The following is a 17,482-nucleotide window of genomic DNA, read 5'->3' as shown; positions in this document are numbered from 1 at the left end:
ACTCAAACCGTTCTTGACCTAATTGAGGCACTGGCTTAGAAATGGTTGGTCATTAACTTCCTGCCCTCAGTGTCTTGCTAATGGAATCGTCTCATGGATCTGACGGTGGATCTCAGAGCTTGGGAGTAAATGAGAGTTAAGCTGTGGTGTGGAGAGATGCCTCCTCCGCTAAAATCAATCTTAATGTGGACTATCGCATATCACACTCATAGTATTTCATTCCTCTGACCCCACTGAAAAGTTTTGGAGGGAAATCCCTGTATCTGATGATGTAATTCCATGAGCTCATTCCCGAGGTGTATGCTCTTGTTTTACACCGTAATGCTGAATGCAAATTGTACGATTTTTCCAATAACTTTTTTAAATGCATTTTGAGACTGAAAATTACAGATCCATTTTTTTTAAAGGTGATTTTTTTTTCTTAGATATTTTGTAGGGTTGAGAGTCAATAATTCAGGGCGTAAAAAAAAATAAACTATGCAAAAAGCAATTGTGTGTCTAATCAAACTCTACAGACTTTTAAAAGATCTCACAGTCTTTGACCAAGATATTATGTGGTCATCATGCAACTTGGCATGAAATAAAGGCAAATTACAGCAAAGGAAACATACAGCAGCATGTGTTTAACAGTACTGAACAATGGAAAACAATATAACGCCCTAAAAATGTATCAATGAATCAGACTCAGAATTAATCATATATTTCTTCTTGTTGTTTATTTAGCAACAAACTGTTGAAAGAGTAAGTAGAATGATGTTTGAAAGAGTGAGTACCAATATTTAGAAAATGAGTCCCAGCTGTTGAAAGACTAAGCGGTTCAGTTGTTCTGGTCATGTGCCCAAATTCACATTTACATTATAGGAAACAACATACTCATTATATAGAAGGGAAACAGACATTAGTGAGAACTTAGCTGGTCTTGGTGATTCATTTGCAAAGATTTACAACTTGTTGATTCTTCTTCACATTCCCAATTAAAGGAAAAGTTAATCCAAAATGAAAATACTGCTAATTAAGTTTAATTTACATGACAACGAATTACTAAAAACGGAAACGTTTTTCCTTTGTGGTTTAAAAAAAATGTACATACAGAAGACAGAAAACTATTAAAAACTCTGTATTTTGCTGCCAGGCCAGTAGTTGGCGATGTCAATTCGTAAAGAAACACTACACACTAACCCCATAGGCCCTATGCACAGCTGCACTACTTCCTGAACTTGTGCAGGCTCCTTTGTTTCCTGTCTGCCAGGATTGGCCAAACTGATTAATCCAGGTGTGTCTGATTATTGTTGTTGGTCAGACACACCTGGATTAATCAGTTTGGCCAATCCTGGCAGACAGGAAACAAAGGAGCCTGCACAAGTTCAGGAAGTAGTGCAGCTGTGCATAGGGCCTATTGACTCCCTGTGCCAATGCATTGATGAAGTCAACAGTTGGATGTGCCAAAACTTTCTTCAGTTAAACAAAGACAAAACTGAAGTCATTACATTTGAAAAAGATGAAATTCTCCAGGTGAAAACATTCCTTGACGCTAGAGGTCAAAAACAAAAAATCAAGTAAGGAATCTTGGTCTGACCTTAGTTTTAGTAGTCATGTAGATCAAGTCAGTTAGAAATACCAAGAGTTCACTCAAAGGAAGGAGAGTCTGCGTTTAGCAATTACGCGAGCCGTGTAGCTGGAACCAGCTTCCAGAAGAGATCAGATGTGCTCCTACAGTAGTCACATTCAAATCCAGACTCAAAACACATGTGTTTAGCTGTGCATTTACTGAATGAGCACTGTGCCACTGTACGTCAGACTGATTGCACTTTATCTTATCTATGCATCATCTTTTTACTCAATAATTCTTTTAGAACTGTATTGATTATTCTTGGATTTAATCTTAACTGTTTTAATGTCTGGCGGGAAAGTTTAAAAGGAATTGAAAGAGTGAAAATTTTGGGCGTGCACTCAGATGTGAGTGAAGAGACACCAGGACTCTAACTTGTGGATGGTGTATACACACCTGTGTAAAGCAGGTATATACGTTTACACACTCCATTAGGGGTGAAGAGACACTGGAAAAACCCGTCAAAGACAGACAGTGTAAAGTTTACACACTGCATTAGGGGTGAAGAGACACTGGAAACCCGTCAAAGACAGACAGTGTAAAGTTTACACACTGCATTAGGGGTGAAGAGATGCTGGAACCCGTCAAAGACAGACAGTGTAAAGTTTACACACTGCATTAGGGGTGAAGAGACGCTGGAACTGGTCAAAGACAGACAGTGTAAAGTTTACACACTGCATTAGGGGTGAAGAGACGCTGGAACTGGTCAAAGACAGACAGTGTAAAGTTTACACACTGCATTAGGGGTGAAGAGACGCTGGAACTGGTCGAAGACAGACAGTGTAAAGTTTACACACTGCATTAGGGGTGAAGAGACGCTGGAACTGGTCAAAGACAGACAGTGTAAAGTTTACACACTGCATTAGGGGTGAAGAGATGCTGGAACCCGTCAAAGACAGACAGTGTAAAGTTTACACACTGCATTAGGGGTGAAGAGACGCTGGAACTGGCCGAAGACAGACAGTGTAAAGTTTACACACTGCATTAGGGGTGAAGAGACGCTGGAACTGGTCAAAGACAGAAAGTGTAAAGTTTACACACTGCATTAGGGGTGAAGAGACGCTGGAACCCGTCAAAGACAGACAGTGTAAAGTTTACACACTGCATTAGGGGTGAAGAGATGTTGGAACTGGTCAAAGACAGACAGTGTAAAGTTTACACACTGCATTAGGGGTGAAGAGACACTGGAAAAACCCGTCAAAGACAGACAGTGTAAAGTTTACACACTGCATTAGGGGTGAAGAGACACTGGAAACCCGTCAAAGACAGACAGTGTAAAGTTTACACACTGCATTAGGGGTGAAGAGACGCTGGAACTGGTCAAAGACAGACAGTGTAAAGTTTACACACTGCATTAGGGGTGAAGAGATGCTGGAACCCGTCAAAGACAGACAGTGTAAAGTTTACACACTGCATTAGGGGTGAAGAGACGCTGGAACTGGTCAAAGACAGACAGTGTAAAGTTTACACACTGCATTAGGGGTGAAGAGATGCTGGAACCCGTCAAAGACAGACAGTGTAAAGTTTACACACTGCATTAGGGGTGAAGAGACGCTGGAACTGGTCAAAGACAGAAAGTGTAAAGTTTACACACTGCATTAGGGGTGAAGAGACGCTGGAACCCGTCAAAGACAGACAGTGTAAAGTTTACACACTGCATTAGGGGTGAAGAGATGTTGGAACTGGTCAAAGACAGACAGTGTAAAGTTTACACACTGCATTAGGGGTGAAGAGACACTGGAAAAACCCGTCAAAGACAGACAGTGTAAAGTTTACACACTGCATTAGGGGTGAAGAGACACTGGAAACCCGTCAAAGACAGACAGTGTAAAGTTTACACACTGCATTAGGGGTGAAGAGATGCTGGAACCCGTCAAAGATAGACAGTGTAAAGTTTACACACTGCATTAGGGGTGAAGAGATACTGGAACCCGTCAAAGACAGACAGTGTAAAGTTTACACACTGCATTAGGGGTGAAGAGACGCTGGAACTGGTCGAAGACAGACAGTGTAAAGTTTACACACTGCATTAGGGGTGAAGAGACGTTGGAACTGGTCAAAGACAGACAGTGTAAAGTTTACACACTGCATTAGGGGTGAAGAGACGCTGGAACTGGTCGAAGACAGACAGTGTAAAGTTTACACACTGCATTAGGGGTGAAGAGACGCTGGAACTGGTCAAAGACAGGCAGTGTAAAGTTTACACACTGCATTAGGGGTGAAGAGACGCTGGAACTGGTCAAAGACAGAAAGTGTAAAGTTTACACACTGCATTAGGGGTGAAGAGACGCTGGAACCCGTCAAAGACAGACAGTGTAAAGTTTACACACTGCATTAGGGGTGAAGAGATGTTGGAACTGGTCAAAGACAGACAGTGTAAAGTTTACACACTGCATTAGGGGTGAAGAGACACTGGAAAAACCCGTCAAAGACAGACAGTGTAAAGTTTACACACTGCATTAGGGGTGAAGAGACACTGGAAACCCGTCAAAGACAGACAGTGTAAAGTTTACACACTGCATTAGGGGTGAAGAGACGCTGGAACTGGTCAAAGACAGACAGTGTAAAGTTTACACACTGCATTAGGGGTGAAGAGATGCTGGAACCCGTCAAAGACAGACAGTGTAAAGTTTACACACTGCATTAGGGGTGAAGAGACGCTGGAACTGGTCAAAGACAGAAAGTGTAAAGTTTACACACTGCATTAGGGGTGAAGAGACGCTGGAACCCGTCAAAGACAGACAGTGTAAAGTTTACACACTGCATTAGGGGTGAAGAGATGTTGGAACTGGTCAAAGACAGACAGTGTAAAGTTTACACACTGCATTAGGGGTGAAGAGACACTGGAAAAACCCGTCAAAGACAGACAGTGTAAAGTTTACACACTGCATTAGGGGTGAAGAGACACTGGAAACCCGTCAAAGACAGACAGTGTAAAGTTTACACACTGCATTAGGGGTGAAGAGACGCTGGAACTGGTCGAAGACAGACAGTGTAAAGTTTACACACTGCATTAGGGGTGAAGAGACGTTGGAACTGGTCAAAGACAGACAGTGTAAAGTTTACACACTGCATTAGGGGTGAAGAGACGCTGGAACTGGTCGAAGACAGACAGTGTAAAGTTTACACACTGCATTAGGGGTGAAGAGACGCTGGAACTGGTCAAAGACAGACAGTGTAAAGTTTACACACTGCATTAGGGGTGAAGAGATGCTGGAACCCGTCAAAGACAGACAGTGTAAAGTTTACACACTGCATTAGGGGTGAAGAGATGCTGGAACCCGTCAAAGACAGACAGTGTAAAGTTTACACACTGCATTAGGGGTGAAGAGACGCTGGAACTGGTCAAAGACAGACAGTGTAAAGTTTACACACTGCATTAGGGGTGAAGAGACGCTGGAACTGGTCAAAGACAGAAAGTGTAAAGTTTACACACTGCATTAGGGGTGAAGAGACGCTGGAACTGGTCGAAGACAGACAGTGTAAAGTTTACACACTGCATTAGGGGTGAAGAGATGTTGGAACTGGTCAAAGACAGACAGTGTAAAGTTTACACACTGCATTAGGGGTGAAGAGATGTTGGAACTGGTCAAAGACAGACAGTGTAAAGTTTACACACTGCATTAGGGGTGAAGAGATGCTGGAACCCGTCAAAGACAGACAGTGTAAAGTTTACACACTGCATTAGGGGTGAAGAGACGCTGGAACTGGTCAAAGACAGAAAGTGTAAAGTTTACACACTGCATTAGGGGTGAAGAGACGATTTCCATTGTGTAAAGAATGAATTTCCATTGTGTATGAAATGTTCTATGTAAATAAACTTGCCTTGCCACACCTATAGACTGAATATGTAATACACATGCACATGACGTCACCGTTTTCACAAATTCATGTTTTTGTAGTTTACACAGAGGCGATAACAGTATTATTTTAAAAAATGTGCACTTTGAAACCCGTTTTAAAAGTTTGTGTTTTCAGGCCCCCAAAAGACTGTTGTTTTGTAAATGTATGACCACAACGCATACAAAGTTTTCTGGTTTAAGTTGAAAATGGTGTCGTGTAAACGCCAGCTTATACTCACCCTCATTCCAAATGTGTATGCTGGTATTTTTGTGAGAATTTCTGAAAAATCTTTACGCAGCCTCATAGTGACAATGCCTGTAAAGCTCAAAAAAAAAAAAAAAAAAAAAAAACACCATAAAAATAACAGCATATGTGTTTAGAACATCCTGTAAGTGGGTTCAATTAGACAGAATTTTCATTTTTGGATGGAACTTTCCTTTAAATAATAATAATATCATTAAAAGCTGGTTGACAGATCAGTTGTAACACCTAACAAGAAAAAAAACATTTATAATATTCAAACATTCTGTTCAGAACATCCCATCTGAGAACATGAACCACTGGGGCATGTTTCATATGGGATGTATGAGAGCGAGTGAGAGAGAATGAAAGAGAGCAATAGATGTAGGCTACATTCTGTGTGTGGAAAGCTCTTTTCCATGCCAGGAAGTTTACATTTCACCTCTTTTTTATTGCTCAAACAGTTTATGCATAACGAAGATGCAACCATCATTCAATACAATCAAAGCAATGTGAAAATTAAAGCAGAGCTCCAAACGATATTATACCACACAGAAAATAGATTTAATATGACAGCATGTCAAATAATACTCAGAAATAAATTAATATGTATATATTTCAATAAATATATATTTCAATAAATATTTAGAAACATATTGACACTTTGATATGAACTCTTAAACTTTAGAAAAGTATATTTTTTTTACAATGAATAAATTAACAATAATAGTGCTAAATAATCATAACAACAATGAATACCATTCCCGAACAATTGTATCATTTTCTATAGAGCCAATGAGGCTGCAGCATGCTTAAAATGAACATCATCTTTCCCTTAGAAATAACTGAAAACTGACTGAAAAAACAAAAAACAAAACTATCAAATAAGAAACTCTGCAATGCTTTTTTTTTTGTGTATAAAACTGTACAAACAGTCAACATAAAACATTACACACAAGTGTACAATAACACCAACATGAACAAATATTCCTTACATATATACAAAAAAATTGTCGTCAACTCTGTGACAGGCATTTTGGATTTGCAGAATTCAGTCAGTGACATCTCTACGATTTTACTGCATCATATTTAGTACGCTAAATTTGAGGAATATTCAGCTTCATTTTGGAGGGTAAACAATTGTAGTAAACATGCAATAGTTGAAGCACTTCGGTCTTTTGGTCCAAAAAGAACTTTGTTTGTAAGAGTTCAATAAGAGGAATGCACAGTGGCAAAATGAGGACATCTGACCATGAAATCATCATGTTTATATATTTATATATTTTTTAATGCATTCACTAGATACATAGATCCAGCACGAAAGATGAAGTGTGCCATTTCTACATTACTAGCGTCAGATAACCAATCAGATTGTTTCCAAACAGTCCCCCTGTCTGCCATTGGTTGAAATACAAATAGCCCCGCCCACGGCAGGATACTTAAAGGGGTCATCGGATGCAAAATTCACTTTTATATGGTGTTTGCACATAAATGTGTCTTTGCAGTGTGTGCCCACAACCACCATACAATGAAAAAAAATCCATTTACCATTTTTTTTTTATCCTCAAAAAACCTAAACACTCTCAATAATCAAGCCGTTTCGTTTGGATTTTCTGAGCAATATGATGTTATATTGCTCATGCTCCACCCACGACCACTGACGGACTGTCCCGTATTAGCATATTTCCGCCCTCAGCCATTTGTATACTGTCTGCCAAGGCAGCACTTAACGTGTCTTGTGTCCACATGCCCCACGGAAGAGGGGTGGGGTGAGCAGTTGCTCATTATCATTTAAAGAGACATGCACCGAAACGGGTCGCTGTAAACAGAGCTGTTTTTGAGGAGGTAAAAAGGGTGTTGTTTTACACAACCATTGAGGAATTTTAACCCAAGTATGTTACAAACAGTACATGAAGAATGAAAAATGGGCACCCGATGACCCCTTTAAAGATCTGAAAGTGCCACAAAGCCACAGTGTTCACACTCTTTAAGAAGGCAACCTATAATTATATAGGTTATAAACAAAGTTTTATAATTGTGTCTGCACATTAAACCTGGACAAGGTAAAAGTATTTAAACTTGAGTGAAAAATATGACACACTTCCCCTTTGAAGAAAGAGTGTGAGGAAAGCTCAACCTGCTGTTATTTATTACCATAGACAGTAAAAAAAAAAAGATGGACGACTGGTCTCCAGTTCCTTCCACTGAAAAAAAATGAAGCCAAAATATCCCAGAAACGGTAATTTCCAATTACGTCATTCTGAGCCTGTGCAGTAGTGAACCTCAGGTGGAGCCGAGGCATCAAGGTCCCGCACACACTCCGGCTCCCACAGACTCAATCACAAGCACAGCTGTCAATCATGATGTTACCCCCCCCCCCCCTCCCCCCTCCGGTCTGGAGCATCAAATAACTAACTAAAACCAAACTTTCAGAAAAATAAAAAAACGAATACTTGAACATACGTAAGCATAATAAGAACTACCAAAAATGATAAAAACCATCTTTTTTTTTTTTTTTTTGGCTCGAGTCCCATTTGATAACATGAAGAGGGACCTAAACTGTAGCCAGCCACCAGGAGGCGATCAAAATACTCTGGCTTCACTTTTCAGGACGTGTGCAACACACTTGTTTATGCATTTTAAATAATAACTAACAAAACAAAAGTAATTTTTTTAACAATCATGAAGCACCAAATCTAGTAATGGACTTAAGACTAATTTCACAGAAAATGTGTATTCCCAATCTTTCACTAACATAATAATTTGCCCGACTCTAAGAATGCAATAAATTCCTGATGGGTAAAATCTAATTCAAGCTTGCATTTGGTTGATGTTGAGTAGTTTTACTCATAAATAGGGCATAATATGGGATGCAATTGTAGATTCTTGACTTCAAAGTTCAGGTTGCATGAGCTTCCCACACCACCCTGAATTCTGCTGCTGCATTAGAGACCTTTATAAAGGGATCGAGAATCAAAAAATGTACAGTAAACGGATTGAAAACCATGTTGACATCCATCCGAAATACTGTTAATCGAACATTCCTGGTTTAAAAGAAGAAAGTAAAATCACATATGGTAAAGATACAGCAATGTGTGTAAACGGTTGATTTCATAAGTTTTTTTTGTGTATGGGCCCAGCACAAAATATCAGACCATAAGCACTAACGTGCATGGTCGTATAGATAAAAACAGGCTAGTCAAAAACCAGCACCATCACGAAAAATCGTAACATTTACACCAAATAAATAAATAAATAAATGGTAGCACTTTATTTTGACTCACCGTTAGTAGAATGTCAGCAATGGACTATCAAAACAAAGTGAAACCAAATAAATAAATAAATCACTATAATTTGCTAATCTATATCACAGAGAGAGGTCCAGAGTCAGATTCTCACAGAGCAAACACGTCAAACCAAACGTAACATCATTTTCACTACGTACATATGTACAAAGGCAAATGTCATTTCAAAAGCACTGCTGAAAAAGCTGTAGAAAAGAGCGGCGAGAGATAGAGAGAGATAGAAAGGCATCTTGCAACAATCCACGACACGTCTGTCTGGAGCAGATGGGAAAGAGCGTCGGAGCGTGATTATATTCAGAGTCCCTGGGTGGTTTTGGCCTATAGTCTTTAGTCCTGCTCAGTGGAACCCGTCGCAGCCCTGGACGCCGTCTAATAAGAGGGCACCATGTCTTTGATCACGGGTTCTCTGTTCAAATACGTCGCCCAGTAAACCAGGTTGAATGACCCGAAGAGAACTGGGAACATGATACGGGATATGCGGTCGATTTTACTCACGCTGTTGAAGGTTTTCTTCGCCTCGGCTGGTTTTCCGTCGGCTTTGGTCTTTCCCAGTCCGGCTACGTTCCCCTTGGCGATGGTGGGGAGGACCGTGTCCTTGGTGATGTTGGGGGCGTAGTTCGCCACGGCGACGGCGTAGGCGTTGTTCTTCTTGATGACTGAAGCTTTCTCCTTTTTCTGTGGGAAATTGAAAGTTTGCCATTTTTAAGAAGTCATTATTTTGGAATATGCTTGTCAGTCCTGTTTGGAGAGCTAGTCGTAATTCTGGTTGGATTGTTTGGTTATGAAAGCGAGTAAGAACAATATTTTATGACCGAAGCTAATGTATCTAGTTTTGCTAAATAATTACAAAAGCATTAACAAAATTACTAAAACTTATTCTAAAATTAAAATAAAAAAATGTCTAGTTCAGTCATGAAACTCTAGAGATTGCCGGCTGATAGGTCCCCTAAATGCAATCTGCAAACAATCACTACATTAATGCACGGTAGAAGCTGATTGGCCTCTGCTGATCATGCAGCAAATGAGATTGCTTTCTCAACATTTAAATAGTATGGTTGATTGTTTGCTGTAATCTCGTCCTGTAGCGCGCTATCAGAGTTCCTCTGAACCCCTCCACCTCCCCAGCTCCACCTGTCTAGATCTGCTACGGGACTTATACATGTCTATTCATGCAGCAGCATATTCAAATACATGCTAAAACTATTCCAAGAGTTGTCATGATTGAACTGGAAAAATGAAATAAAGGCTCAGCTGTGACTCAACTTCCAATGCCAATTCTATTTATACAATTTATACAGGTAGTTAACATAAGATGATTGGCCATTGTCCACGCTGACAGTATTCAATCTGCTCCTGTCTCCAGGACAATTTGAGCCTCAAATACGGTTGTCAATCTCAAACATTGTGGGAATGCAGCCTTTGTGTGTTATACATCATCCACCTGCCGGATAAAACTATGCTAGTTGCAAATAGGAGTTGATGGGACAACTGGAGGTGTCGAGGATGAGCAGGCTCATGATGAAGAACAGGGAGGAAGATTCATGATTCAATAAGTTCTTGTCATAACATCAGTGGAAAATTCTGCTGTGCCGGCACCGCTTGAACACAGAAAAATAACAAGATCCCACACATGACAAACACTCATTAATAACAACTTTCTCTCTCCGTTGGCATGCCCACACACAAACATCAAGAGACACATGCAATTCACACATATGGGCTTGGATAATATAGTTAAAAATGATGTGTGTATGTACATATTGTTGCTGTTGGGCGGAAACCTCATATCTCCATATTTTAACATACATTTCTTTTTGGTATATCATTACTATTGGTCACCCTTTACGTGTGTCTGTGAGTTTTGCAAATATTTAACCAATGAAAAGTATTAAAAAGAGCTTGTGACTAAACCTCGTAACATAAATGATATACACAACACACACACACACACACACACACACACACACACACACACACACACACACACACACACACACACACACACACACACATATATATCACCTTATTTAGCACTTTTCACAATACAATCAATTTATTTTTCTCACCAAGCATCCCGTTTCAAATGGAAACACATCACTATGAGAGTAAAATGGGTTGTAAATGCCATTTCATGTTGACTTTAAAGGGAAAGTCCAGCTCTGAGTGATACAAGATGACTCAGCAGTGAAACAGGACTGACTCGCGCGGGTGTTTTGATGGTGAATGCGCCGAGCGTTCAGTCTGTTTCTCCAGCTGGGTTCCCGGCACATGCCCGCAGGCCCTGCTCTCATTCCGGGTGTTTCAAAAGGCCACAGACCTCCACCTCCACCTCACCCCGAGAGCTGATGAATGCGCCCCGGGAAGCAGCGCTGCGCTAATTAAAGAGAGTGACAGGAACTATAGTAATGCATCAGTCTAAACGCAGGATGGTTACTAAGAGAGGCCGTTTGCTACACTGTCAGCTCAGACACCACTGAAATTCAGATGAAGACAAAACCAGGACCGAAACAATGTATGATCACTGGAAATGAGTTGAACTACTTGCTACTCCTTAGAAGTCACTTGGAAGTCTTGAATCAAATCAGTAAAGAGCTCCTAAAGGTTCTGAGCATCAGGTCAGAGTGTAACACGAGGTTTGATAGCATCTAAAATCAGCCTGAATACATGCCATGTTTAGCTGTGCATGCTAAAATGAACACTGACAACGTGAGCATATGCTGTCCAACAGCCCTCAGTGAAACAAATGAAATGACAATTTAAAATCCCACAGAGCCTATTTCATGCTTAAATAATTTATTTAATATGTTGTTTTAGAAAATGTATGTGGCAGACTCTAAATAAACAAATGAGACACAATGTGCACAATGTGTTTTCTGTGCCACTAGGAAATGAATCTCACACAATATATGAAGAAAATACAAGAAGTCATAAATAACCCCAAAATCAAAGATAAAAATGTTTGTGTGTATGTATAACACGCACGCACGTATTATGTATTTTTTTTGCATACATAAAATTAACCTATTATTTTTACAAAATAATGTTGTAATTATTACAATATTAATGAGTTCAAGTCACATCTAAACAAATTATTCAAATCTGTTTGCACTTGCTTTTAACGTTTAATCTTGTTTTATTGTTGTACCTGTGTGTGTTGTGTAAATTGTTTTATGTAGTTGTGTACATTGTGTGCTGCTACCTTGGCCAGGGCTCACCTTGTAAATGAGATATTTATCTCAATGTGATTATTTCCCTGGTTAAATAAAGGTCAAAAAATATATATATATATATATATATATATATATATATATATATATATATATATATATATATATATATATTTTTGCACGGCAATTTTTTTTCCACAATTATGCCATGAAGTATTAAAAACAAGTCTGTGGGCACTGCAGTAATGAGAGCGAGATTGATTTGCATTATGGCAATGTGAATAAGGCTTCACCTTTTTTAACGAAACAATTTTGTTTTTCTTTCTTTTGCTTTTCGGAGTGAAAACATGACTTGGACATTTATCTTGACAGGTTATGTAAGATTCACTGTAGTTGCACCATATCTGTTAGATTGATTAGATCTATTTCTGGTGCATCAGACTCCAAAAAAACTTTAAACCAAGAAATGTAGGTCTACTTTCTGTGACTGTGACAGAGGAAGACAGTGCTAAAATCTGCATAAACATACCTATTCTACAGGCTGTCATTTCTGATTGGCTGACTGACCTTTAGTGGGAAGAATGTGATTTGTGGAGAAGATTCGAAGGCTCATGAATAAGCAATGATCTTGTGCTACCGAGTCTGACTAGAGAAGGAGGAGACCCTTATGAAACCGATATTAATCAATCTCAGATCATGAGAATACGACTCCAGAATTGATTGTGTGGATGTCCGTCAGAGAGACAGGGTGACGGTAAATTTCAGGGTTGACCTCATTGGATTACAATAATTCTTTGCAGAGTACATAAATCTCAATAGTCATTAAAATCATTTGACTGGAAAATAGCATAAAATGCAGTTTTGCTTGGGCTTAATTTTAACTGACTGTGCTGTCGTAAGTCTTGTCGGCAAATAAATGTCTCTTGCTGTATATTCTGGTATATAAATCTTGGATCGTCTTTCCATCATTAATGGTTCATACTGTAAATGAGATTTAAAAAAATATCTTAGCCCAAGTATTAAACTTTGGAGCATAACTTGTCCTGTGAACATTTTAAACCATATCTGCACCATGAATCATATCCAGACTTTCTTCTGTAATCAACCAGCCCATTCTGTTTGTATGAATAATCTCTAATGAATATAATAACTTATCTTTTTGTTCTTTCCTTTTAAATGCCATGCCAGCTTCTATGGCTGTTCATGGCGGATGCCAGGTTAAGTTATTCAAATCTGAAACTAAAGATGTTTAAGATTATTTTTCTAAAAACCTTAAGATAAAATTAGGATTTACGTAGTTAAAAAACTTTTCAAAAGTATCAACAGAACAAAAGAAGTTCAACAAATGGGTAGAAGTACTATATTCCAGCAAAATATGTTTAATGGACAGTGGATTCTGACAAGATAAACACTTTGGTGAATTTTCTCCTAATAGTAAACATTTATGTGTGAGTTTTGAGTGTCCTATCCGGCATCATGTGCAAAAGACTGGAACCCAGCGATTATTACAAGGGAATATATGTTTTTGTCCCATTATCAAGATTTATCTCACGTCAAATGAGATTTGATCTCATTCCGATTGCCATTTATTTTTGGTGTATGCATTTAATGTTGGTCTCAGATCTGTGAAAGGTATGTTACTGGTTATAGATAACGTCCGCTTGCTCATTACCAGAGACTCCGGTGTGGCCAGCACAGCAGAAAATAACATTACAATTCTTTGATTCAAGAAATTACAATTTGATTAAAATCTGCAAAGTTTACAGTTTTTATAGATTCCAACGCTTCAAGACATGGTTTTGAACCAGTTATTATAAAAAAGTCCTGTTGCGAAGATATCTCAATGAACTTCATTGGCAATAATAGAGCATTTGTCTCTACAGTGAAAACTTTGGTCAGGGATGCGTATATCCTGATGCAGTTGATTCGTTGCAAAAGCTACTGCCACTTGATTTCCAGATTCAGATCCATCTGTGTATATTGTGGGAACATTGCTCTCATGTCCAAAAATTGCTGGTGATAATCATTCGGATGAGTTTTGGATTTTTGGTTTCTTGTTAAATCCAGGCTTTTTGAGATGGATGAATTCTGCACAAATGTGTCTGTTTCAAAATATTTAAATCCACTTTCAGATTCTCCAGATGGGTTTAAATGCGTAGACCAAATGGACGGATCTAACTGCTGAAAAGGCTGGATTTTCCTTATTTGTTTTAAGTTTGGTTGCATATTTTAAATCCAACTTTATTCGTCTGATTTTCCAAGGACTGTTCACTGGCTTCCACTTATAGACTTTGGATTGATATTCTATAAGCTCCCAAAGCCAATCATATGCCTTGGTGGTGTGTAGAGTATTCGGAAATCATATAAATTATTTCCTGGCTGATCCATAAATTATACTTTCATAGTGAAGCTTTGAGCAAAATCAAAGTTCTGTACAAATTCATATGAGTTTAACTGTCTGCTCCCCACATGGTTTAGGATAAAACCGTTAAAGCATTCATGACTTTAAAACATTTTTTTTAAATAATTTAATGTGAGGAATAAAAGACAGATTGATACCAAGAAACCTGGTCAACATTAATGGGGACTCTATCCATAAACAATTCATTGTACAATGAATGAACGAAGCTGACAGAAATGCATGACCTTGAAACCATTCCGTGTTGACTAAGATTGTATTTTGTTTATCTTCTTTCCTTATGTATTACAATGATAACTGCCCCACAGAAAGTCATGGCTATTAAAATCTCCCATTAGAATAAACGGAGATGGGAACCGAGCGACAAGGTTATCTAGGTCCATGAGTGTCAAATCAGGAGGAATGTAAATAGGACAGACTATAATGTTTTTCTGCAGCGTCAGTCACCTGTGGATTGCTGATAATATTTATATGACTATGAATCCCCTCATTTCTTATTAAAATGGCTGTACCCCCGGAAGCCCGCTTGTTATTCGGGCAGAAGAGTCACATTTTTAAAAGAGAAAGCCCAATCTAATGGTAATTGTATCTCCTGAAGACATACAAAAAGAGGATTAATAACTGCAGTTAACCGCAGCAACTCCTTTAATTACCCCTCACGCCACGACTGTTTCATTGGATGATAACATTTTCCATTACCTATTAGGAAGAATAGGAACCGTCCTAATTCTACCTTTAGGAGACGGGCTTGTACTATGATGTTCACACTCTTTCATTTCCAAATCTTTCATTTGTCTCGTCTTTCAAGTTTCATCTTTTGATTGTGAAGAGCTTGCCTTTCTGTTATTTTGATTTGCCTTTTGGTTCCCAGTTGTCAAACTCTGACTGAATTCCTGTATTATTCGTCCTTGAGAAAAGATTAGTTTAAGATTAGATATAGTTCTAAACAGTTTGAGGTTTATCTTTATGCATCCAGGTGATCCTGTCTGGCAATCTATCGTTCTCACAGCTTGATTTTGACAGCAGAAGCAAACGTTTAAACGTGCATCAGCCACCATTTTCTTTGATTCAGGATAAACTATCCTCTTCGTACATCTGACCTTCTGTTTTTCCAATTCTTTGATTCACATGGAACACTGTTTCGATGCAGCTTAATGATCACCTGTGCAATTACAAAAATTATATGTTTTTTCACAACTCTCCTTGTCAAGGCCTTCCTCAACACAATTACAACAGATGTGTTTGTTGTTGCAGCCTTTACACCTGTGTTTGTACTTTTGACAATTGAAGTAATGGAAGCCAGAGCAAACCACATTTCTCAGAGACCAAGATCTCTTCCTCCACCGACAAGGGTCGCAACTCACAGCAAACGAGTCGTCCCTTTTCTTGTTTCTTATAAGTGCATTGGGATAACAAGGATCTATGGCCCTGTTTACACCTGGTATTAAGATGGACGATGCTAAATCCAGGTGTAAACTGGGTCCAAACCGTTTGAGCTGTCCACTATCAACCACTTCTAGTGGTAGTTGAAAACGCATTGATTTCGTAGTGTAGACGCTCATGTGGTCGAATGTTTTCAAACAGCCACAAAAGACGCCTACTCTCCGCCTACTGACCTAACCAGTGAACATTATGGGAAGAACTCTAGACAGACGGGATTTAATATGTCGGCTGAAGAAGACACAAGTTTGGTTTGAAGATGAAAAACACACTTTACGTGTGTTTTTCCGTCGTCTCCAGTTGCGTTCATATCTAAATTGCGTGAGCATATTTTGTACATTAAATCGGAAGATCTGAAAAGCCCATATATTTCCCCTCCCCTCAAAGAAATCAGGACAGAAGTGTGTAAACAGGAATGTGTCTCCCTCGTATACTTGTGATCCGATCCAACAAAACGCATCTTAATACCAGCTGTAAACAGGGCCTATTATACTCTCATATGACTGAAATATGCAGAGGTCCATGATAAAATCATTATGGATTATTCTGTGGTTATCTCATTCTGACCTGCAGCAGAAATCCAGAGAGCCTCATGTATCATAGACTATCAGCAGGGCTTTACAGTCAGGACATCAGTGAACATCAGTTCTTGTTCAGCATATAAAGTGAACGCCTAAATATTTTACAGAGGTAAACCGTAATGAGACGCATCGCTTTTTCTAAAGTGCACTAAACAGATGGAGAAACATTGGATGTATACAACAACAAAACATAAAATATCAAAAGAAAATAATGGATGACTTACGTCATTCATTTAGGTATCAGCTTTGTCTTACAAATGATCATTTAAGATGGACTTGACAAGAAATGTTTGAGTTCATAATGGCCTGTTTCTGAGGAGAAACATCTGAGAAACAGGACATTTCAGTAAAAGTCTCTGCTTAATCCTGTATGACGAAATAACTGTTTTTACATGAAACATGGATGTGACTCTATAATATAGTGAGAATACGCAGTTCATACCCGAGGGATTTTTATTCAAAATTGTATTCATAGACCCAAACAAAGCAGAAATATGCAATTTTGTGCAGTTACTTCCAGGCTTGAATTTCCTGTCAGTCACTTAATCTGTCACCTGAGATGTCACATTACTCAAAAATTGAACGCACTGTCACCAAGTTAATCAATCCGATCCATACGCCACCCCACCCGAACAACACAAAGCATGCTGGGAGATGATTAATGATCATTACCTTGTCATTGACCACGCTCTTGCCATCCCAAGCCCAGCCGCGCTTGGTGAAGTAGTTTACGGTAGCAAACTCAATCAGGGCGGAGAAGACAAAGGCGTAGCACACGGCGATAAACCAATCCATGGCTGTGGCGTAGGCGACTTTCGGCAGGGAGTTACGAGCGCTGATACTCAAAGTTGTCATGGTCAGTACAGTGGTCACACCTG

At 39.0% G+C, this 17,482-nt stretch overlaps 1 protein-coding gene across 5 annotated transcripts in view; it reads right to left on the bottom strand.

Annotated features, from left to right (window-relative positions):
- Window positions 1-8,095: 8,095 nt before the first annotated feature.
- gabra2b (gamma-aminobutyric acid type A receptor subunit alpha2b) overlaps window positions 8,096-17,482 on the bottom strand; it is a 73,186-nt gene continuing 63,799 nt past the window's right edge. For all 5 annotated transcript variants that reach the window (XM_079630875.1, XM_079630878.1, XM_079630876.1 and 2 more), the window contains 2 exons: window positions 17,277-17,479; window positions 8,096-9,672 (listed from right to left, as the gene is read on the bottom strand). In XM_079630875.1, the coding sequence (XP_079487001.1) occupies window positions 9,367-9,672; window positions 17,277-17,479 (509 nt within the window). In that variant the 3' untranslated portion in view covers window positions 8,096-9,366. The remainder of the gene's footprint in view (window positions 9,673-17,276; window positions 17,480-17,482) is intronic.

Source organism: Phoxinus phoxinus (assembly GCF_949152265.1).
Source record: "Phoxinus phoxinus genome assembly, chromosome: 12".
Taxonomy (NCBI): domain Eukaryota; kingdom Metazoa; phylum Chordata; class Actinopteri; order Cypriniformes; family Leuciscidae; genus Phoxinus; species Phoxinus phoxinus.
This window is presented reverse-complemented; position numbering and strand designations above follow the sequence as displayed.